General features: G+C 45.4%; 1 protein-coding gene across 1 annotated transcript in view; it reads right to left on the reverse strand.

Annotated features, from left to right (window-relative positions):
* Positions 1-23,011, reverse strand: part of ALK (ALK receptor tyrosine kinase) — a 755,264-nt gene that overhangs the window by 139,500 nt on the left and 592,753 nt on the right. The window contains exons 6-8 of the mRNA XM_017545664.2: positions 18,665-18,796; positions 5,275-5,406; positions 3,189-3,289 (exon numbers count right to left, since the gene is read on the reverse strand). Of these exons, the coding sequence (XP_017401153.1) occupies positions 3,189-3,289; positions 5,275-5,406; positions 18,665-18,796 (365 nt within the window). The remainder of the gene's footprint in view (positions 1-3,188; positions 3,290-5,274; positions 5,407-18,664; positions 18,797-23,011) is intronic.

A 23,011-nucleotide genomic window follows, 5' to 3' on the forward strand; every position in this document is an offset into this window, starting at 1 on the left:
GAGACAGGAGGCAGCCGCGGTAGTCAGCAAGAGCTGGCAGCGGTGGCTGCAGGAGCCTGGAGGGAGGAGGTGGGAGTGGGGCAAGCTTCTGGAATGCCCTGGAAGTTGGATTAGCACAAAGGTACACTGTGGCTATGCCTCCATCACGGGGGGCTCCTGCCCTGGTTCCGCATGCCCTCCCATCCGCTTCTCCTCACCCCTGCCTCCATCATTTCTCATCCTTTTTCTGACTCATCCTTCTAAAAGACAAGTGACATCACGCTATCTGGGGCCACAGGCAGGGGAGGAAAACTCTCTGCATGGGCTCAGAATGGATTTCAGTCACAACTGGCATAACACCTACGGCCAATAGCTCTGAAGTTTCAGTGTGCCTCCAAATCACTGAGGATGGGGTTTAAAAATGCAGAGCCCGAGGCCCCACACTTAGCAATATCATTCATTAGGTTCAGAGTGGGGCATTTATTATGCTTTTCAGGTGACTGCAACTGGAGAAACATAGAACTACTGGTGAGCTCACTTCTAGATTTTTCAGAAAATTCTCGAAGATGACACCAGTTCTTCTAAGGAAATCCACTGATGATTGTGGTGTTTCTTGAGATATTCTACAATTACTTTAACTTGCCAGAGGCCAGGACTGAGCTGGATTTGGAGAAGGTCCTCTGTGGTAGGCATCAGCCCGGGAGCTCAGCAGGACCAACTGCCAGTCCCTGTGGGCCTGATGCTCATCAAACCCTGTCCCCCAAACTCTGTCTTGTGTCTGCCTTCCTACACTTGGGCTCCATAGGCAACGGAGGCCTCTGCATGGTTGGTGGGGTTTGAAAACTCTGAGTGAACCTCACATAGTCCCCCAGAGAAATGCAATATCCATTTTTTTTCTGCCACTGGGGTTTAGCCTGCCTGGGAGGAGGAAATCAACTTCCTGCCTTCTGTATTTAGGATTCACATAAAATAAATGGTAGGGCTTACACATCTAGAAATGCATATTTCTACTTTGGTTATTTATTTTCCTGATAAAAACATTTCTCCCAACATTGGGAATTCAAAGACCCATCAGTATTAGATGAATGGTCTGAAAACTTGAATGTGAAATCATATGAATATATATAAATATAAATAATGTGAGTGTGGAATGGACTTATTCCCTTCCCTTCATCATGCCTGCTGAGCCAAGTTCTGGAAAAGGGCAGGAAATAGCAGAAACAGCCCAGAGCAAATTAGACTGCAGGAAAAATAAAACAGGCCAGTAAAACAAAACACCTGTTTAAGCTATTGATCAACTCAAAGGTTATTAGAGAAATGATGAAGTATTAGAAAAATATCATTTGTACCTTGACGTTTCCTTTTCTGAAATTTGGCTCATATTAAACCCGGTGAAGAGTAAATTTAAAGACCAAATGCTCTTAAGGATCCTCCTGCCCTCTCCCGCGGGCCAACCATCTGTCCTCATTTACGTGTTCTCTTAAAAAGCCTTCCTTTCTAGGTACCTGCTCTTAGACACCTGAGAAATATCAGCAATGACTGTGTAATTCTACCATCTGCATGAGATAGCGTGGTTTCTCAAATACAATTTAATTTAATGAATCTATTTATTTGTGCCCAGACTTCTTCCAAAAAGGATTTAAGGTGGTTCACAGAGATACATAAAATCTAGTAGCATAGCATAGCCTAGAAGAGGGCGAGAAGGAAGTGGCGAAGGTCAAATTATAAAATCAAACCAGGAGAAAACTGCTACAAACTGCAGATCACGAAATTCCATTTAACGCCGAGCGGAGCCTTGGTTTTAATTTAACCCCTCCTTGGATTCAAAAATTATTTCTATGTCTTTTCCATTCTTATTTGTTTTCTGTCTGTGGGTTTCAATTTTTTTTCTAGTATAATTTTTTAAATTATACTTTAAGTTCTGGGGTACATGTGCAGATTGTGCAGGATTGTTACATATTTTACGAGAAACTTGAGGGGCTTGAATCTGCCTGTGTCCCTTAGCAGGGCAGTCCTGTTGTCTGCCCCACTGCTGGCCGCAGCACCACCTCCCTGGGATTTCTATTAGCCACAGGAGGAGAAGTGAATCTGGTCAGTTTCACGATGTCCACAACTTGACAGGAAACACATTGCTCAGGATGCACAGCTATTCCTGACACTGAGCCAGACAGGAATGTCTCCTGTGAGTGTCCAGAGACAGATGACTGGCCAAACCTAAACTACATGCAGGTTTTCTACAGTGTGCAAGATGTTGATGCAGGTGCGGCGAGGGAGTGCAAAGAAGCACAAGACACCGCCCACTCTCTCGGAGCTTAGAGTCTGATTTCTGACTCAAGTTCTCTTCCTCTTCCCCCAGTGTCCTCCTAAATGTTTATACAGGGTGCCAGGCACCCTGTTGGCTAACTACTGCAGTGCTTACTTTGTATCAGATGCTCTTCCAAGCCCTTTGGACATTATCTATTTAATCTTCACTCTTTGGGGTAGGCACTACAAGCATGCTCGCTTTCCCGGTGAGGAAACAGAAGCCCCATGAGGTTAATTAACTGCCCAAACAATCTGTACAGTCAATCAGTGGTGGAACCTGACTTGGACTCAGGTAGTTGATTCAAGAGTCCATGAGCTTCATCACTGTGCCATGTTGGAGTCTTAAGCACATTTATTGTCCCCTAAAGAATATGACCATATGCTAAGGAACATGGCGCCAGTCCCTCCACCCACACATGAATGAGATAACAGGGTCAGGAACCATTTGAGTGAGTGGCTTTGGAGCCACTCACTGAATGCCATTGACGTCTTAGTGAAATTTATGTAAATCAAATTTTTGAGGATGTTTAGTATTTAAAATGTATTACAAGAGCTCAATATTTTTAAAAAGGCTTCTGTAGAAAGTCTTTTGTAACCCTTGTTACTCTCCCTTGTTATGCTGTAGAAGAATCTCTTCTGGTTTTGATTAAATCAAGGTTCTACTACAAATAGTTCAGTGCAGCTGCATATGGCTGTTGAAGGCATGATTCTCTGCTGATGGGGCTTTACCTTGTGGATGGACGTGCTCTGCCTTGAAGATGGCAGAGATGGTGGAGATGGCCCTCTTGTTCTCTCCCCAGGAGAACCACCAGCCCAGCCAGCTAGGCTACTTTCTTAATCTGGGTCCCGGAAGTGACAAGAGGTGGGAGGAGAAGTTAGAGAACTAGAGAAACACTGAGACTTGCCTCACATGGAGAGCTCTTCATCGGTGCGGGAAACGTAGCACTGGTCACTGTAGCGCTTTCAGAAGTGGGGACATCAGTGGTACTGAGCAATAGTGCATAGTCTAGGAGAGAGGAAAAGAATCACAAGCACACCATTAACAGGGACTGGGGGCCAGGGGTGCAGGGGTCATGGACTGTGCACAGTTCTTTTCTAGGCTGGGGATATCTTTGAGGAAACAGGTTTCTGGCCTGCAATGGAGAAGAAAGCCCACCTGCCAGCAATTTCATTCTATACTGCCTGTGAGGTCCCAGCACCATCACAGGAGCTTCCACATCCCTGATATTCCAAGTCACAAGCTTCAGCCCATGGCCCAGGAGTAGCTTGAAGCACACTAGCCTCCCCAGCTCCACCCTCTCCATTTTCAGTCATGCATGGCCTTCCAGTGGTTTCTATGATCTTCACCCTCTTCTCCCCTGCCCAGAACCCAGGTCATCCTATGCCCCTGCCCATGAAGACCCACTTCTTGTATTTCCTAAGCATCGCTCTGCCTGAAAATCTGGGAGAACAGGGGCTCCCAACCCCACATGGTGGAAGAAGCATCCACAAACTTCCAGGCTCTGCAGAGCATTTTGTAGGGGGTCAGAGCTGTGATACAAATGCTGATGTGAGCTCACAACCCTGGGGGCCCCCCGAACCCCAAGCATGACTTTAGTCTTTCCTTTCTGCCTTTCTACCTCTCTCAGTTCAGGGCAGAGTAACCAGGAGGTCTCAGCAGGCATGAGGGAGATTCAGGGAGCTGGCATTATTTGACTGGGGACAGAAAAGCCCTCTTGCAGTCAGGCGGGTCACAATTGTTGCCTTCAGATTTTTGAGGGGCTGCCTTGCTGGGAGAGGCATAATTCAGTTCTGTGGGGCTCCAGGGAGCAAAGGTCATGATCAACGAGTAAAAGTCAGGGAGAGGTGAAGCTTGCCTCCAGGTAAGGAAAGCTAATTCATGATTGGGAACAACAGCATGGCCTGCTCCAGGAGGCAGCGGGAGCCCTGTCACTGGAGGTATTCCACAGGGCTGGGTGTTTCTTTGCTATGGGTGCTGTAGGGGGAATTATCAAACTGGGAGCAGAGACATGAAGAGCACATCCAGCTTTCAACTCCACTTCTCTGCTTCTTCTGCAGACAGAATTCTAAGAATGATGCTGCTGGATGGTGAGGGCTGAGCCAGCTCTTACTTCGTTCAAAAAATAAGCATTGGAGGGTCTCTAGTTCCACAAAAAGAAGGCAAATGAAGAGGAAAGAAGGAGAGAAACCTTCCCATCCTGTCAGCCCCATGCTTCGGAGAGGTGGGTGCCAGGACCTGCCTGGGCTCCACCACGAGGCACAGCCCCCAAGGCTGGCTAGCCTGGCCTCTCCAGCAGCCTAATGTTGGGAGCTGTGCTGGCTTCACAGACACTCTGTGATCCCACACCCTGCCCAGCCTGGTGTCTCTGAGTCTGGAGTCAGCTTACCCAGGTGTGCTGGCTATTTCTTGGCTGTGTGGAGGCCCTTTGCTCTCTGGCAGACATGCAGGGTTTGTGGGGGATGGGCCCCGGAGAGGGGAGGAAAGGCATTACTAACTTAAATCAGGAGTGACTGTAGGGGGATGGTTGGAGAGGCTGTGCCACAGGGGGTGGACCAGGTGTAGGATGAGGTTCCCTGGGAACAACTCCGGGACAAATGACACAAAGCCTTCCTGTGCCTCAGCCTCCCTAGTTAAAGAGGGCTATGACTTTCCCTACCTCTCAATGAATTATGTGCCTGACACATAGTAGGCCTTCAACACACATTTGTTGATGGGAAGGATTATTATCATTGTTGCTATTATCTTTTTGCTAAACCCTCCTCATGGTTCTCATTTTAATTAACCAAAGGTGATATCTACCTTGGCTTGATTTAATCATTCGAAAGCTCAGGAAGATGTAAAGAGGGAATTGTTTGTGAGTGCTCTAGGCAAGCTTTGGTTAGACACCTGAGCTTGCCCTGCAGGTGGGGTGAAGCCCAGCTCTGAGTCTCTCATCTGGCTATGTGGGCATGACGATGGGCAGCAGGGAGAAGGGAGGAGAGCAGCAGTACCTTGGTGGTCCTGGAGCCGGGCGTCCTTTAGAGTTCTGATCTGCCACTGAGGAGTGTGGGGTGAGAGGGTGCCTTGGGTCCAGCCACAGAAGCCATCTTCAAAGTTGCAGTAAAAACCCGCAGGGAGTTTACCTATGGAGACAGCAGAGAGGCAGTCATTTCCAGGACCACTGAAGGCAAAATATGCCAACTTCAAGTCAAATTAGCCAGGCATGACCCAATTATCTTCATTAGTAATACAGCTCCCAGCCAGAATGCTGGATGACTAATGACACAGATCATAATGAAGAAAAGCCCCCAACCCCTAACTGATGCCTGTGCTGGTTTACAGTTTCTTATCTTTAGAAAACAAAATAGGAAAAATAACTCCTCAGCATGGGTATTGTTAGTCCGATTGCATATCTGACAAAGCAGAGGCTCAGAATTCTTTTTTATTTTTTTAATTGTGCTTTAGGTTCTGGGGTACATGTGCAGATCATGCAGGATTGTTGCATAGGTACATACATGGCAATGTGGCAATGTGGTTTGTTGCCTCCATCCCCATCACCTATATCTGGCATTTCTCCCCACGTCATCCCTTCTCAATCTCCCCATCCCCCTGCTGTGCCTCCCCTGTCCCCCACAATAGACCCCAGTGTGTGATGCTCCCCTCCCTGTGTCCATGTGTTCTCATTGTTCAACACCTGCCTATGAGTGAGAACATGTGGTGTTTGGTTTTCTGTTCTTGTGTCAGTTTGCTGAGAATGATGCTTTCCAGGTTCATCCATGTCTCTACAAAGGACACAAACTCATCCTTTTTTATGGCTGCATAGTATTCCATGGTGTATATGTGCCACATTTTCCTTGTCCAATCTATCGTCGATGGGCATTTGGGTTGGTTCCAGGTCTTTGCTATTATAAACTGTGCCTTAATGAACATACGTGTGCATGTGTCTCTAAGAGAATGATTTATAATCCTTTGGGTACATACCCAGTAATGGGATTGCTGGGTCAAATGGAATTTCTATTTCTAGGTCCTTGAGGAATTGCCACACTGTCTTCCACAATGGTTGAACTAATTCATACTCCTACCAACAGTATAAAAGTGTTTCTATTTCTCCACATTCTCTCCAGCATCTGTTGTCTCCAGATTTTTTAATGATTGCCATTCTAATTGGCATGAGATAGTATCTCAACGTGGTTTTGATTTGCATTTCTCTGATGACCAGTGCTGATGAGCATTTTTTCATATGTTTGTTGCCCTAATATATGTCTTCTTTTGAAAAGGGTCTATTCATATCCTTTGCCCACTTTTGGATGGTTTTGTTTGTTTTGTTTTTTCTTGTAAATCTGTTTTAGTTCTTTGTAGATTCTGGATATTAGGCCTTTGTCAGATGGGTAGACTGCAAAAACTTTTTCCCATTCTGTTGGTTGCTAGTTCACTCTAATGATTGTTTCTTTTGCTGTGCAGAAGCTCTGGAGTTTAATTGGATCCCATTTGTCTATTCTGGCTTTTGTTGCCAATGCTTTTGGTGTTTTAGTCATGAAGTCCTTGCCTATGCCTGTGTCCTGAATGGTTTTGTCTAGGTTTTCATCTAGGGTTTTTATGGTGTTAGGTCTTATGTTTAAGTCTTTAATGCATCTGGAGTTAATTTTAGTGTAAAGTGTCAGGAAGGGGTCCAGTTTCTGCTTTCTGCACATGGCTAGCCAGTTTTCCCAACACCATTTATTAAATAGGGAATCCTTTCCCCATTGCTTGTTTTTGTCCAGTTTGTCAAAGATCAGATGGTTGCAGATGTGTGGTGTTGCCTTCGAGGCCTCTGTTCTGTTCCATTGGTTTATATCTCTGTTTTGGTACCAGTACCCTGCTGTTTTGATTACTGCAGCCTTGTAGTATAGTTTGAAGTCAGGTAGCATGATGCCTCCAGCTTTGTTCTTTTTGCTTAGGATTGACTTGGCTATGTGGGCTCTTTTTTGGTTCCATATGAAGTTTAAGGTGGTTTTTTCCAGTTATGTGAAGAAGATTATTGATAGCTTGATGGGGATAGCATTGAATCTACAAATTACTTCAGGCAGTATGGCCATTCCATGATATTGATTCTTCCTAACCATGAGCATGGAATATTTCTCCATATGTTTGTGTTCTCTCTTATTTCCTTGAGCAGTGGTTTGTAGTTCTCCTTGAAGAAGTCCTTTACATCCTTTGTTAGTTGTATTCCTAGGTATTTTATTCTCTTTGTAGCAATTGTGAATGGGAGTTCACTCATGATTTGGCTCTCTGTCAGTCTGTTACTGGTGTATAGGAATCCCTGTGATTTCTGCACATTGATTTTGTATCCTGAGACTTTGCTGAAGATGCTTATCAGTTTCAGGAGATTTAGAGCTGAGTTGATAGGGTCTTCTAAATATACATGATTATGTCATCTGCAAATAGAGATAATTTGGCTTCTTCCTTTCCTAAATGAATACCCTTTATTATTATTTTTCTTGTCTAATTGCTCTGGCTAGAACTTCCAATACTATATTGAATAGGAGTGGCGAGAAAGCATATCCTCGTCTAGTACCAGATTTCAAAGGGAATGCTTCCAGTTTTTGCCCATTCAGTATGATACTGGCTGTAGGTTTGTCATAAATGGCTTGCATTTTGAGATATGTTCCTTTGATACCTAGTTTATTGAGAGTTTTTAGCATAAAGAGCTGTTGAATTTTGTCAAAGGCCTTCTCTGCATGTATTGAGATAATCATGTGGTTTTTGTCTTTGGTTCTGTTTATGTGGTGGGTTATATTTATAGACTTGCATATGTTGAACCAGCCTTGCATCCCCGGGATGAAGCCTACTTGATCATGATGGATAAGTTTTTTGATGTGCTGTCGCATTTGGTTTGCCAGTATTTTATTGAAGATTTTTGCATCTATGTTCATCATAGATATTGGCCTGAAGGATTGTTTTTTTGTTGAGTCTCTGCCGGGTTTTGGTATCAGGATGATGTTGGTCTCATAAAATGATTTGTGAAGAATTCCCTCTTTTTGGATTGTTTGGAATAGTTTCAGAAGGAATGGTACCAGCTCCTCTTTGTATGTCTGGTAGCATTCGGCTGTTAACCCATCTTGACCTGCACTTTTTTTGGTTAGTAGGCTATTAATTGCTGCCTCAACTTCAGCCCTTGTTATTGGTCTGTTCAAGGTTTCAACTCCTTCCTTGTTTAGGCTTGGGAGGGTGCAAGTGTCTAGGAATTTATCCATTTCTTCCAGGTTTACTGGTTTATGTTCATAGAGTTGTTTGTAGTAATCTCTGATGATAGTTTGTATTTCTGTGGAATCAGTGGTGATGATCCCTTTATTGTTTTTTAATGCATCTATTTGATTCTTCTCTCTTTTCTTTTTTATTAATCTGGCTAGCAGTCTATTTTGTTGATCTTTTCAAAAAAAAAAAAAAAACAGCTCCCGGATCTATTGATTTTTTGAAGGGTTTTTTGTGTGTCTATCTCCTTCAGTTCTGCTCTGATCTTAGTTATTTCTTGTCTTCTGCTAGCTTTTGAGTTTTTTTTTCTTATCTTCCTCCTCTAGCTCTTTCAATTTTGATGATAGGATGTTGATTTTAGCTCTTTCTTTGCTTCTCATGTGGGCATTTATTGCTATAAATTTCCCTCTAGACACTGCTTTAAATGTGTTCCAGAAATTCTGGTACATTGTGTCTTCATTCTTGTTGGTTTCAAATAACATCTTCATTTTTGTCTTTATTTCATCGTTTATCCAGTCGACATTCAGGAACCAGTTGTTCAGTTTCCATGAAGTTGTGCGGTTCTGAGTTAGATTCTTAATCCTGAGTTCTAATTTGATTGCCCTGTGGTCTGAAAGGCTGTTTGTTATGATTTCCGTTCTTTTGCATTTGCTGAGGAGTGATTTATTTCCAATTATGTGGTCAATTTTAGAGTAGGTGCAATGTGGTGCTGAGAAGAATGTATATTTGGGGTGAAGATTTCTGTAGATGTCTATTAGGTTTACTTGGTCCAGATCTGAGTTCAAGTCCTGGATATCCTTGTTAATTTTCTGTCTGGTTGGTCTGTCTAATATTGACAGTGGAGTGTTAAAGTCTCTCATTGTTATTGTGTGGGAGCTAAGACTCTTTGTATGTCATTAAGAACTTGCTTTATGTATCTGGGTGCTCCTGTATTAGGTGCGTATATATTTACCATTGTTAGCTCTTCTTGTTGCAGTGATCCTTTTACCATTATGTAATGCCCTTCTTTGTCTCTTTTGGTCTTTGTTGGTTTAAAGTCCATTTTATCAGAGACTAGGATTGCAACTCCTGCTTTTTTTGCTCACCATTTGCTTGACAAATCTTCCTCCATCTCTTTATTTTTAGCCTATATGTGTCCTTGCATGTGAGATGGGTTTCCTGAATACAGCACACTGATGGGTCTTGACTTTTTATCCAATTTGCCAGTCTGTTTCTTTTGATTGGGGCATTTAGCCCATTTTCATTGGGGTTAATATTGTTATGTGTGAATTTGATCCTGCCATTTTGATGCTAGCTGGATGTTTTGCCCATTAGTTGACACATTTTCTTCATGCATCGATGGTCTTTACTATTTGGTATGTCTTTTGGAGTGGCTGTTACTGGTTGTTCCTTCTATGTTTAGTGCTTCTTTCAGGAGCTCTTTTAAGGCAGGCCTGGTGGTGATGAAATCTCTCAGCAATTGCTTGTCCATAAAGGATTTTATTTTTCCTTCACTTGTGAAGCTTAGTTTGGCTGGATATGAAATTCTAGGTTGAAAGTTTTTTTCTTTAAGGATGTTGAATATTGGCCCCCACTCTCTTCTGGCTTGTAAGGTTTCTGCCAAGAGATCCACTGTAAGTCTGATGGGATTCCCTTAGTGGGTAACCTGACCTTTCTCTCTGGCTGCCCTTAGTATTTTTTCCTTCATTTCAAGCCTGGTGAATCTGACGATTATGTGCCTTGGGGTTGCTCTTCTTGAGGAATACCTCTGTGGTGTTCTCTGTATTTCCTGGACTTGAATGTTGGCCTGCTTTGCTAGGTTGGGGATGTTCTCTTGGATAATATCCTGAAGACTGTTTTCCAGCTTGGATTCATTCTCTCCATCACATTCAGGTACACCTATCAAATGTAGATTAGGTCTTTTCACATAATCCCATATCTTGGAGGCTTTGTTCATTTCTTTTCACTCTTTTTTCTCTAATCTTGCCTTCTTGTTTTATTTCATTGAGTTGATCTTCAATCTCTGATATCCTTTCTTCTGCTTGGTCAATTCAGCTATTGAAACTTGTGTATGCATCACAAAGTTCTCGTGCTGTGCTTTTCTGCTCCATCAAGTCATTTATATTCTTCTCTAAGCTGTTCATTCTAGTTAGCATTTCATCTAACCTTTTTATAGGTTCTTAGTTTCTTTGCATTGGGTTAGCATGTGTTCTTTTAGCTCTGAGAAGTTTGTTATTACCTTTTGAAGGTAATAACAAGTTTGTTAACACCTTTTGAAGACTGTTTCTGTCAATTCATCAGATTCATTCTCCATCCAGCTTTGTTCCCTAGCTGGTGAGGAGCTGTGATCCCTTGGAGGAGAAGAGGCATTCTTGTTTTTGGTGTTTTCATCATTTTTGTGCTGGTTTCTTCCCATCTTCGTGGATTTATCTACCTATGGTCTTTGTAGCTGGTTACTTTCGGATGGGGTCTCTGAGTGGACATCCTTTTTGTTGATGTGGAAGCTATATCTTTCTGTTTCTTAGTTTTCCTTCTAACAGTTTGGCCCCTCTACTGCAGGACTGCTGGAGGTCCACTCCAGACCCTGCTTGCCTGGGGATCACCCATGGGGGCTGCAGAACAGTAAGGGTTGTTGCCGGTTTCTTCTTCTGTTATCTTTGTCTCAGAAGGGTACCTGCCAGATGTTGGCCTCAGTTCTCCTTTATGAGGTGTCTCTTTGGGTATACAGGGGTCAGGGAGCTGCTTGAGGAGACAGTCTGTCCCTTATAGGAGCTCAAGTGCTATGCTGGGAGTTCTGTTGTTCTGTGCAGAGCTGCTGGGCAAGTACATTTAAGTCTGATGCAGCTGAACTCATAACCACCTCTTTTCCTAGGTGCTCTGTCCTAGGAAGGTCGGGCTCTATTTATAAGTTCCTGACGTGCTGCTGCCTTTTTTCATAGATGCCCTGCCCTGCACAGAGATAGTCTAGTCACAGTCTGCCAGCAGAGGCATTGCTGAGCTGCTGTGGGCTCTGCCCAGCTGCTGTGTGAACTTCCTTGACCAGAGGCTCAGAATTCTTAAGCAACCTGACCAGGATCACATAGCTAGCAGGTCACCCAGCTAGGACTCAAATCCAGATCATCTGCTTCTAAATTCTGTGCTCTTTGTGCTGATCTACCATGAATGTGACCTCAGGAGAAGCCAATGTATAGCTTACTACATTTCTAATGGTTGACTCGGTGTCAAGAGTGTGGTGGTGGCTGTGGTACTGTTGGCTGGGGGTTTGTCTGGGTCCACCAAATTACCATCTGCAGAGAGTCAAAACTTTCCATTTGCTTTCCTTTATCTTCCAGTCCCCTTGCAGTTAAGTGAAGCCATATTATGTGCTCTGGCCAATGAAATGTGAGTGGAAGTGATGTGTCTTCTCTGAATTAAGACTGCAAAAAGTCCTTGTGTAAATCTTTTGTCTCTCCATCCCATTGCTGAAACAACCAATGAGAGTTCTTGTTCCTAAGGGTGACTCTATATTGATGGAGGAGCCTCTGCCAGCCTAGGTCCCTGAGTGATCCTGTGGAGCAGAGGCCCCTCCACTCCCATCCTCATTGGACGAGTACTGTAAATGTTAATCCCAAACCACTGAAATATGGGGTTTATTACTGTACCATGATCTAGCCTATCCTGATCAAATAGTCCCAGTCACTGGGGTCTCTTTATATCATCTGTGGGCTCAGCACAAAGGGCACGCAATCTTTTTCTTTACATCAGACTGATCTCAGGACCCATTGAAGAGGCCACAGTCAGCTTTCTAGACTGTGCATTTCTCAACTGCCCAAAGAAGGAAGAGGGAAGGATAAGAGGGTGAGAGAGAGAGCTCACTTTCTCCAGCTCACTCTGAGCATGGCTCCAGGAAAGGTGCTCAGCCCTGAGGAGCTAGTGGACTATTCCTGGCAATTCTGATGGCATCCAACACCTCCCAGCCTAGCTGCAGAGAAGTCTGTCTCCAAGCAGAAGGAAAGAAGCTCTCTAGCTGAGACCCACAGCACTGCATGTCCTTCCTCTGTCTCAGCCTTCTTGGCAGCAGCAGGCTGACAAAGAGGGCCCTAACGCTTCCTGGCTGTGACAGCACCTTAGTGAATTATTACTCATTTCCCCCCAATTCTCTGTGCATTTCACACAGAGGCAGAATTATAAATTAAAACAGGCTGTCACTGACTTTGAGCATCTCTTCCCATTTATGCCCCCCTGAAGAAATCATTTCCCCCCAAGCCTCACATGTTTCTCTGATTAAAAATCCCAAAGCTAAGAAGAACTTTCTGTTTTATTTTTTATTCCCCCCTCAAGGGATCCCACATCTACTTCTTTTGCAGAAACCCACTGGCGGCTGGAAGTGACCTTCTCATGGAGTGTCCTTTACAAGTGAGTTTTAAAATGGCTCATGCCTGTAATCCTAGAATTTTGGGAGGCCAAGGCAGGCAGATCACCTAAGGTTAGGAGTTCAAGACCAGCCTGGCCAACATGGTGAAACCCCATCTCTACTAAAAATACAAAAATTAGCTGGGTGTGGTGGCGGACTCCTATAATCACAGCTACTCGGGAGGCTGAGGCAGGAGAATCACTTGAACTCAGGAGGCGGAGGTTGCAGTGAGCCCAGATTGCACCACTGCACCCCAGCCTGGGTGACAGAGCGAGAGTGCGTCTCAAAAAAAAATGCATTTCCTTCTCTTGAAGTGAAATACACACTATGGAATCTAGCTTTGGGTTTGTCTCTACTATTGGAATTCATGCAGGTCTTCAGAAATTTGAAGAAAGATAGCACCTCTCTGAGCTGAGATTGCACGACTGCACTCCAGCCTGGGCAACAAGAGCGAAACTCCGTCTCAAACAAACAAACAAAAACAAACAAACAGACAAAACCCAAGGCCCACAATGAAAGATTCCAGTGGGTGATAGATTCCTGGAGGAAGGAGGAAGCCAGCCTGAGGTGGGAGCTGCACAGTGTGTCACTCTCTCTTACCCTTTTAGGAGGTCGAGGGAGAGAACTGAGCCTGGATCATAGGTATTGGTATCACAGCAGCACTGGGATCCGAACATATGGGCTCTAGTTCTAGCCTTACCACTTCCTGCTATGACCTTACATAAGTCACTTCTTCCTTAGAGTCTCAGGTTCCTTATCTATAAAATGGGGCAATATTAGTGTCTATTTTACTGAGCTGGTTTGAGGATAAAGCAGGGGAGAGAGTGTGGAAACACTTTGTAAACAGCCAGAGAGGTACAAATGTAAAGTGGTGGTAGTGTTATGAATTGTCATTCACACCTAACACGGAGCTAGCTCATCAGAGTATGGCTGAAACTGACAGTAAGTCCCTGGCCAGCTCTCCGGAAATGCCTGTTGGAGCCTGCATATGTGGTAGCTCTGCCTATGCATTTTGGATGGACAGGAATGTAGAAAGCCATCAGCATTCTCTGATGCGGCAATTAAAACCCTAAATGGAGGAAGGGGAGCAGAGGATTTCCATGACTGTTAACTTATCAAGGCAGCGAGCTCAGCAAGAAGCCACTCCTGAGGAAGCTGGTGGGGTTAAGGTTAAGTCAGAACAAAGACCCCTGTGGATTAGGCTGCAACTGGGAAATCACTGCTAAGGCCAATTGCTGAGCAAAAAGTTGGCCCACAGGGTTGGGTCTAATGATATCAACTCATCCTCTGATCAACCTTTTCTCTTCTCATTTGCCCCAAGCTCCTACTCAGTGCTTCACAGATAGGAGGACTTCAAAACTTATTTGCTGAACAAAATGGGAGTGGGCTCAATCCTCTAATTCTTTGACACTCAAAAGATGGTCCAGGGACCAGCTGCAGCCTCATCACTTGTGAATCTGTTAGATGCCTGGAATCTCAGGCCCTGCCCCAACCCCCTGAATCAGAATCTGCATTTTTAACAGGCTCCCCTAGCTACTCTTGTGCACCGTAAGTTTGGAGAAGCACGGTTCTAACCAACCCCCTTATTGGGCTGCAGCCAGTTATTTCATTGGCTGGATGGCCAAATTGCGCTGTGGGTAGGTCAATCAATCCCGCAACATTTGGCAATTATGACACCTGATTCCACTCTAAGAGAGACAAACTGGTAGTGTCATGGAGCTGTGACCTCAGCAGCAGCTGTGGGAGCTGCCAAGTATAAACTCCAGGCCAAATGACACTACTTCTTTTCCTTCCTGCGTGACAACTCTGTTAACATTTTTGATAAATATGTGCTATACATTTTCTTGAAAATATAGAGCCATGGGAAAAAAATGCTACAAGAAATACATCAAAATATTACAGTTATCTCTGAATGTTTGAGAGGGAGGATTATGGGCAATAGTTATTTTCTCCTGTGTACATTTCTAGATTTTCTGTATTTTACAACCAGTATGTTTTATTTTAAGATAAAGAAATACACTTTTAAAACACTGTTTTTGCTTGGCAGGAAGAGTATCCTCAACACACAGATGAGATTTTGGAGTCCATAGGGGAAAAGCGACCCATTAGCAATACCCAGTGGATCACTGACTCGTCCAGGGAATGAAGCGGGGACACCTGGCCCCTTTCTGGGGAGCCACATGCCATTAAGGTCATTGGTCAGAACACACAGAGAGTCGAGAAGACCCCCTTCAGTGCATTTGGAATGTCTCACTTGGATTTGGTGACGTTTAATTAGAAGCGCAGAAGTGGCTGTGTTGGAGAGGGGACCGAGAGTAGTGTGTGGGGTGCGGGTTTGGAGGAGAGAGTACGATGAACAGAAGAGTGTCATGATTGGACAGAAAGGGCAAAGGAATGTCACCTCCCTCTCAGGCCCTTCACTCATCCTGGACAACTCTTAGAATTTTTAAGGGCTCCAAAGAGATCTAGTAACATTGCCCAGAGTGAGTCTGATAATCTGCTTGGAGCCCCAGCGTGTGCAGGGGACTCCCTCTGGGAAGGTATGGGAGTTGAGGCTGACCTTTTGGTAGGGGGAGTTGATTAAATGGAACCTACTTTCCCCCTCCAAATTCCAACCATGGCAGGGTTTGGTCAACTACCCTGGCCCAAGATGAATGACCCTCTGGAAGGTTCCTGAGAGGACCTGGCCACCCCCAACAGAGCTGCAGTGCGAACACCTGCTCAGAGAAAACATTTAAACAGGCTCCAGACCACCTGGAAAAGAGCAGGTGTAGTCAAGAGTATTTTCCTCTGATATTGGTGTTGATTCTGGAAACCATCCCAATGAAGAAAACAATAACATGAATAGTACTGGCTAACATTTACTGAGCATTTACTGTGTGCCAGGAGCTGCTCCAAACACTTCCTGCTTGTTTCTCAGACCTCAGAGTGTGAGTAGGCATCACATTACAGCTGAGGAACTCGAGATCCAGACAGGGAGGCCGATGATCTGAAACCTCCTACCCTAGAGAAAGGCAGTAGCATAGCCCTGGTCCTCCCTGTCTCTTCCTGGCCCCTTCATCCTGGGTATATTTGTGACTAGGTTTAGCTAAACGCTGGAAGCTCGTGAAACAGAGTTTAGCCTACGGCGGTTCAGAGTGTGGCTCTGAAGTCAGACTGCATCACTGCTCAGTCGCTGGCTATCGGTTTGATCACGGACAACCACTTAAACTCTGCGAGCTTCAGCTTCCTTGTCTCTAACAAAGATGGGTACAATAGCATCACACAGGATGTTGTAAGGATGAAGCAAGTTCATCCCTGAAAAGTGTTAAGAACAGCTCCTGACTCCTAGTGTTGTTGCTGTTATTTTCATGGGAATGGTTTTCAGACTCGACGTTAGTGTGATGGGGAAAAGAGCAAAAATGCCAGAGAGGAAGAGGCACATAAACAAGAAAAAGGATATTTTCTAAGAGTGCTGCTGAGATCTGAGTGGGAATAACTCTCCTGAATTGAACTTCCTTCCCAGCAACTGATTTCCGTAGCCAAGCACACGGTGAGGGTGTTCTCCAGGGTGGGGGGTTATTCTGAGCTTGTTAGAGCTGCTTTTCAAATGTGGCTGAAAAAGCCTCTGGGCCCCAGGTTCTGGCCCTCAGTACTTGAAGTGGACTTCCCTGAAGCTTGGAGCTGGCCAGGAACCAATAATGGTAAGCTTTGGAGTGGTGGGAAATGCCCTGTGCCCGTAGTAATCGGCTGGATCCTGAAGGCTCAGGGCTGTAATCACCTGTCTCTGACATGCTGTGTGACCCTGCACAAGTCAATTGCCTTATCTGTGCCTTCATTTTCCCAATTGTCAATCAGGGCATGGCCTGCCCAACCTGTGTCCCAGCTGGAAAGTGGGTATCAAAAAACTTGAAAAAGGCAGTCACGAAATCACACTGTTCAGAGGCACTGCTGGAAACACTACAGATACAAATAAATAGAGAGACACACACAGGCCCCTGAACGGGGCATTGTGGGCAGGGTGGCTTCACTTTGGGCCATGCGTGTAGTGAGAACTCAATGAGAAAGGCCAGGAGCGGAACAGAGCAGGCCAAGCAAAGCCCTTCCCTGTAACTCTTTGCTGAGTTTTATCTAAAAACACACAACAATTCCATAATAATTGGAAAATTCACTTGAAAGTTTGGTATAAAAATGAAGTGTAGAAAATTGGGAAATGGATGTCTTCATTGCTTCATTTAAATGAGAATAAATAAAACCTTCCCTGCCCCCCACAAAGAGTCTAGATGATTGGGGGCAGAGGGCCCTGTTTTAAAAGGTATTTTGGAAACTTTATTGCAGGCCAGTGGGATCTGCATATCTGGGAGGCAAGGCATTTGCTCCAGGTCTGGGGCCCACCCCAGGCACCATTCTGCCTTGTCCTTCCCCAATCCAGGCTCCGGTTCACTCTCCGCCCCCATGTGGAGCTTTCAGTGCTTTGAGGGCAGATGCTGAGTTATTCGTCTCTGCTCCAGGATCTGGCACGTTTTCCAGCTCCCTGTAGGTATTCTGCAAGTGTTGGTGGTTTCCGTGGCAAAAACATAAAAGGCTCTGAAGTGATTACTTCTGAGAGACAGCTGCAGGGAGCACCACGTTCAAGTGCAGGAGCACCAGCTGGGAGTCTACTCTGCCCCGACTGCCAGCAGGGCCTCGGCAATTTGTTTTCCTCTACGGAGTCCAAGTTGCCCAACTCATTGTTTCCTCTCAATCAGCGAAGATTCACTGAGCACCGAAGCTGTGCCAGGAATCATAAGAGGTATTGCTACGGGAAAGACGACCAGACTCAACCCACTCACATAGAGGAAGAAAGACATGGAAATCACCTCCATAAAATATAATGGATGCATGCCCACTAGGATGGCTAAAATTAAAAAGACAGATAATATGACGTGTTGGCGAAGATACGGAGAAAGTGGGCCTCTCATAGGCTGCTAAATACCCAGAATAGGCAAATCTATAGAAACAAAGATTAGTGGTCCTTTCAGGCTAATGACAGGGGGGTTGAAGCAAAATGGGAAGAGATACTGCAGGTTCCTTTTTGGGTGATAAAAATGTTCTAAAATTAAATTGTGATGATGGTTGAACAACCCTGTGACTATGTGGAAAACAGTGAATCATACACTTGAAGTGGGTGAATTGTATATGAATTCTATCTCAAAGCTATTCATAAAAAGTCATGGCAGTGATGATGTTTGTACAGATCCAGTGAGTTGTGGGGAAGGGTCCAGAGGCAGAAGAACCAAGGGTACATGTGGGGGACGATCAGAGGAGGCTTTCTGAAAGAATCAACTCGGGGCAAGTCTGGAAGTAGATGTGACTCGACAAAGGGAAGGCGAGACCATGTAAGCAAGCCATAGCAGCATGAAGGACCTGCAAAGTGGTTTCACACGGCCGGAGCTGGAGTGCATGGAGGAGGGAGAGGATGAGGGGCAGGTGGGGAATGGGGCTTGGAAGGTGAGGGAAGTCTTGTCATGGAGGGCTTTCAATGCCACACCGGAGCTGGGCTTTATCCTGCACATTTTCTCTGTGCCTTGAGGATGCTGATGGCATAATTTACAAGATCCCGTTTGATTTTTGACTTATATGACTGCAGACTTACATTTCTAGACCACAAATCTTAGCTCTACCTCTTGAAGACTGTGTGGCTTTGCCATGAGAGGAGTCTCAAGTGTTATTGGATGTCGGGAAGGCTGTCCATCCTCTCATGCCTGGGATAATGGGGACAAGAGGGGCTTAGGGGCTGGGAGGGGCTGGGGCAGGGTGGGGCAGCCCCATCTACTCACGGCACATCTGGCTCTCATCTTCTCCCTGGGCGCAGTCCTGGTGGAAGTCACAGGCCTGGCCAAGCTGGAGGACTGTCCCGTTCCAACAAGTGAAGGAGCTCTGCAGGGCCATCTTGGAGCCGGGGGATGTTCCTGGAGAGCACACAGACACACAACCATGGTGAGTTTGCACGACCCCAGTCACCAGCTGGCCTGATGGGTTGGTCCCGTGGGCAGGCTGCAAGGAGAGCATTATCCCACCCTGCCATTCACACCCCAGACTGAGACTTCTGCATTTCCATCTGGCCACACCCAGGGCCAACACCAGCAGGTGAGAGGAGTCAAAGCCCCTCACGCTCATCCATGGTCTGCTGGGGTATCTCACTTTCTAGGATGGTGAGCAGCAGAGTGGTCCATGTTCCCTATGCGACGTTCCCCCTCGGGGGTCCTCAAACCCATGGCTTTAGTGTGCCAAGCAGATAGCCTCCAGGTGGAATCTCACCTGCACAGACAGCTCCACCCTCAAGGTCAAGTTTGGGGTACCAAGAAGTGGACCTGGTCTAGTGCATGTCCCCCATGTTCTTGACCCCAGGTTCCATCACTGGAGTGACTTATTGAGAAGATTTTAGAAACATGCAGCACTTTCTGTTCTGCAATGCAAAGAATACCATCATGCAAGCTCGGGCCTGTGATCTGGACTTGGCTTATCCTGCCTGGCTGTGTGAGGCTGACCATGTCCCTTCTCTCTGTGGTCCCTGTCCCCTCCTGTATCAAATGAGGATTTCTACTAGATTGCTAAGGTTTGCTCCAGTCTGAGATTCTTAGACAATTAATTTTATCCACAGGGGGAAGGGAAGGGGGCAGTTTATAATGAACATGCACAGTTATTAGTTTCTGGATTAAGAACAATGCATTTTGATAATGAATTAACCTGTAATCACTCACATCTTTGCAGGCCCCAGGGTCAGGAAGGATAAGGCTGGCCTGGTTTAGCCTCCCTGACCAAATGGAGGGCTCTGCCTGGGGACCACCTCACAAGGGCCTGCTACTCAGCTCTTGGCTGCTGTCAGGTTTGGAGCCTCTGTCCCCTGTGGAGATGAGCAGGCAGGGTTTAACACCCTGAGTTTGCCTGCCTTACCCTTGGCCTTGTTTTCTAGCTCTATCTGGTCATAGCCGGTGCTAAACCCACCTCGTGCTCAGGGTAGTGGGAGGAGATCAACTAGTACCCCACTTGGCTAAGTCCCCCCGCCTCTCTGAGCTTCACATCAGGGCGGGGCATTTCCAACTCTGCTGCAAATCAAACTCAACTGATTCTGATGCAGAGCTCTCCATGTTAGGTGATCTTTAATATCTAAACTTCCATGATTTCCTCGTTCAAAGGACTCTTCCCAATAGCACTGAAACTAACATGAAGCCCAACTTGTCTACTTTGGAATTCCTCCATCTACTTTAGCACATCTGGCCCTGTGAGGAAGCTAGACAGGTCTTGAGGTCCATTTCCTAGGTGTAAAAACTGAGGTCAGAGAGGTTCAGCGACTTATCTAAGGTCACACAGCTGGTATGTGGGATTCACACCCAGCCTCTCTGACTGTAAAGGTGCTCTCTCCATCTCATGAAAGGAGGTGGCCTTGTGCCCTCTTTTCTAGGGTAGTCCACATAAGGCAAAGTTTCTTAGATGACAGCAGATGGCCACCCAGCATTGTCAGCCCTGCCTCCTGCAGAGCATTCTCTGCAAGTCCTGATCATGAGAAAACAGGTCCCACTTCCTTCCAGGGAATCGTATCTGAGCCCTTTCACCTGCCCTTCAAGGTCTGTTGATCTGGGCCCAAATTGCCTTTGCCTCTCCCTTTGCCTCTTCTCATGGACTGTGTTATGGACTCCCAGAGGGAGAGGATCATGGTTATATGATGGTCATGTGATGTTGCACCCCATACTCTGCTGATTGAAACCCTGATGTCCATCCAGGTCCAGCTCACAGATGCTGCCTGTGACAATCCTCACACCTCCTCCTCACCTCCATCTAGGGAGCTGCTGGTTCCATGCAGCTTTTCTCCAGAACACGTGTGCACCATCCCATCTCCTCCATCAAGTTGTTTGAGTTTGGTATTCCCCCAGCCCTAGTCAGTGCCTGACCCCTAGAGGGGGTTCATGAATAGCCTGCACATTAGGTTACCTATCTGCAGTAGGCTGAATAGCAAACCCCCAAATAGCCACATCTGAATCCCTGGGGCCTGTGAAAATGTTATCTATGTGGCAAAAGGGGCTTTGCTGTGTGATTAAGTTAAGAATCTTTAGCTGGAGACATTAACCTGGAATATCTAGGGTTGTGAGGTGTGGGCAATGTGATCACCAGACAAGAGAGTCAAAGCAAGAAGTAGGAACTGTGAGGGTGGAAGCGAGAGTCTGGAGTAGTGGGAGGAAGGGGTCATAAGCCAAAGGGTGCAGGCAGCCTCTGGAAGCTGGAAAAGTCAGGGAAACGATTCTCTTAGAGCCTCCAGGAGGAACCCACCCTGCCTGACATGACTTTAGTCCAGTGAAACTAATTTCCAACTTCTGCCCTCCAGAACTGTATGAGAACACATTCATGTTGCTTTATTACGTTCGTGGTAGTTTGTTACAGCAGCAATAGAGAATGAACACTCTGTCTAAACCTGACTCCTGCTGAAATCTCAGACAGCCAAAGCTCCCATCTTCGGGAGCTCAGAGTAGCTTTAGATCCACTTCTCAGTGCTCTAACTTGTTTTTGTGACTAGATCTTGGCAGTTCCCTGGACTATTCACCCTACCTTTTTCTTACACAGAAGGAAAAATGCCACCCCATTTGTCCCTGGGCCTTAAGACAGCCTTAGCAAGGTTTCCCTGAATAACTTATGGATTCTAAGCACAGGAAAATGCACAAGAAAAAATTACCCTTGAACAGTATAGGATTGAATCCACTTATACATGGATCTTTCTCAACACAATACACTATTTTGGGGTTTGGCAGGGGTGACTGAAGCCCTTGGGCACGTACAGATTTGCGGGTCCTGGAAGCAACCCCTCATGGCATGGAGACCATATTCTCAGACACACACACAGGTTCAAAGCACAGAGGGAATGGCAGAACGAGACACAGTGCTCATTTTAGGACGTAAAACATCAAATTCATTTTGCAGCTTTAATTTTGTGCATCGATTCTTCACCTGTCATTCATGTCCTCTTGGGAGCTGAAGGTAAAACGCTTTCTGCATACACTGGTGCTGGTCCCAAGGGAGGTGTCCTCTCCCTAGGACAGCGGGAGGAGATGCACCTCAGCTGGGGAGCTGACCGGGCTGTGTCCCAGGAGTCAAGGGCACTCTAGAAGCAGCACCTGCCTGTCAACTAAACTTGTAACAACCAGGATGGGACAGTTCTGTTCTTTCTACTTAGTAGGAGAAAATGGGGAAGCCCCGTGCCCTTGCCTCTCTGCCCGTCTTTCAAGGCACAGGTATTTAGGATAACAAGAAAAGTTCTCAACATTTGCTTGGTGATTTTGTTTCCAAATCACTTTTTCTTAGACCTTATCATAGGAGACCATTAAATATAGTTAAGACCTTATTACCCTCACTCCCAGCGCTGCCAAAAACCCACGTGAACTCAAAAATCTGTGAGTTCTCCCTTAACCTCCTGGATACACCTAGGCTGTGTCTGTTTCCTCCACAGCTTATGTCCCAATGTGCACGAGTGCCTCACACACCAATCACCTGGTTTCCTCAGATAGGTCTTGTAGCTTCTTTACTTTCCTTCATTCTAAAAACAGAAGCCAATCGTCTAAAGTTCAAAAGCAGGGTCAAAAGAAGCAAAGATAATGGCCAGAATCCCACCATCCGGAGGCCACCATTTTTAACATCTTGGTAGATTTCTCTTTGGTTTAGTTTCTTCTGCTCATGCTTTAAAAGTATGTATAGTTGTGTCATATATATAGGCCTTAAAATAATTTAGGTTGTATCACAAGCTTTTCCAAAGGTTTTAAAATTTTGCCATAAAAATCCTTTTTAATGGCAACAATATTGTGCGATATTTCCCATCATTTATTTAAACATTATTCAATGATTGGGCTGCTAGCTGTTTATGATAACACTTTGAAGAATATCTTTGAGCATAAACCTTTGCCTGCACTGCAGATTATTTTCACAGGATAGATTCCCAGAAGTGGAATTACTGAATCCAAAGGTATAAACATTTTAAAGGCTCTTAATACAGATTGCCAAATTGCCTTCTAGAAGTTAATCCAATTTACACTCTTCACCAGCCGTGTTCATACATGCACATCCCTCATACTACATCCTGGCCAGCCCTGAGTATTACCAGAATTTTTAACTAAAGGTATCCCCCTGCTGTTTTATTTTGG

This window comes from Cebus imitator, unplaced genomic scaffold, assembly GCF_001604975.1.
Source record: "Cebus imitator isolate Cc_AM_T3 unplaced genomic scaffold, Cebus_imitator-1.0 Scaffold180, whole genome shotgun sequence".
NCBI lineage: Eukaryota > Metazoa > Chordata > Mammalia > Primates > Cebidae > Cebus > Cebus imitator.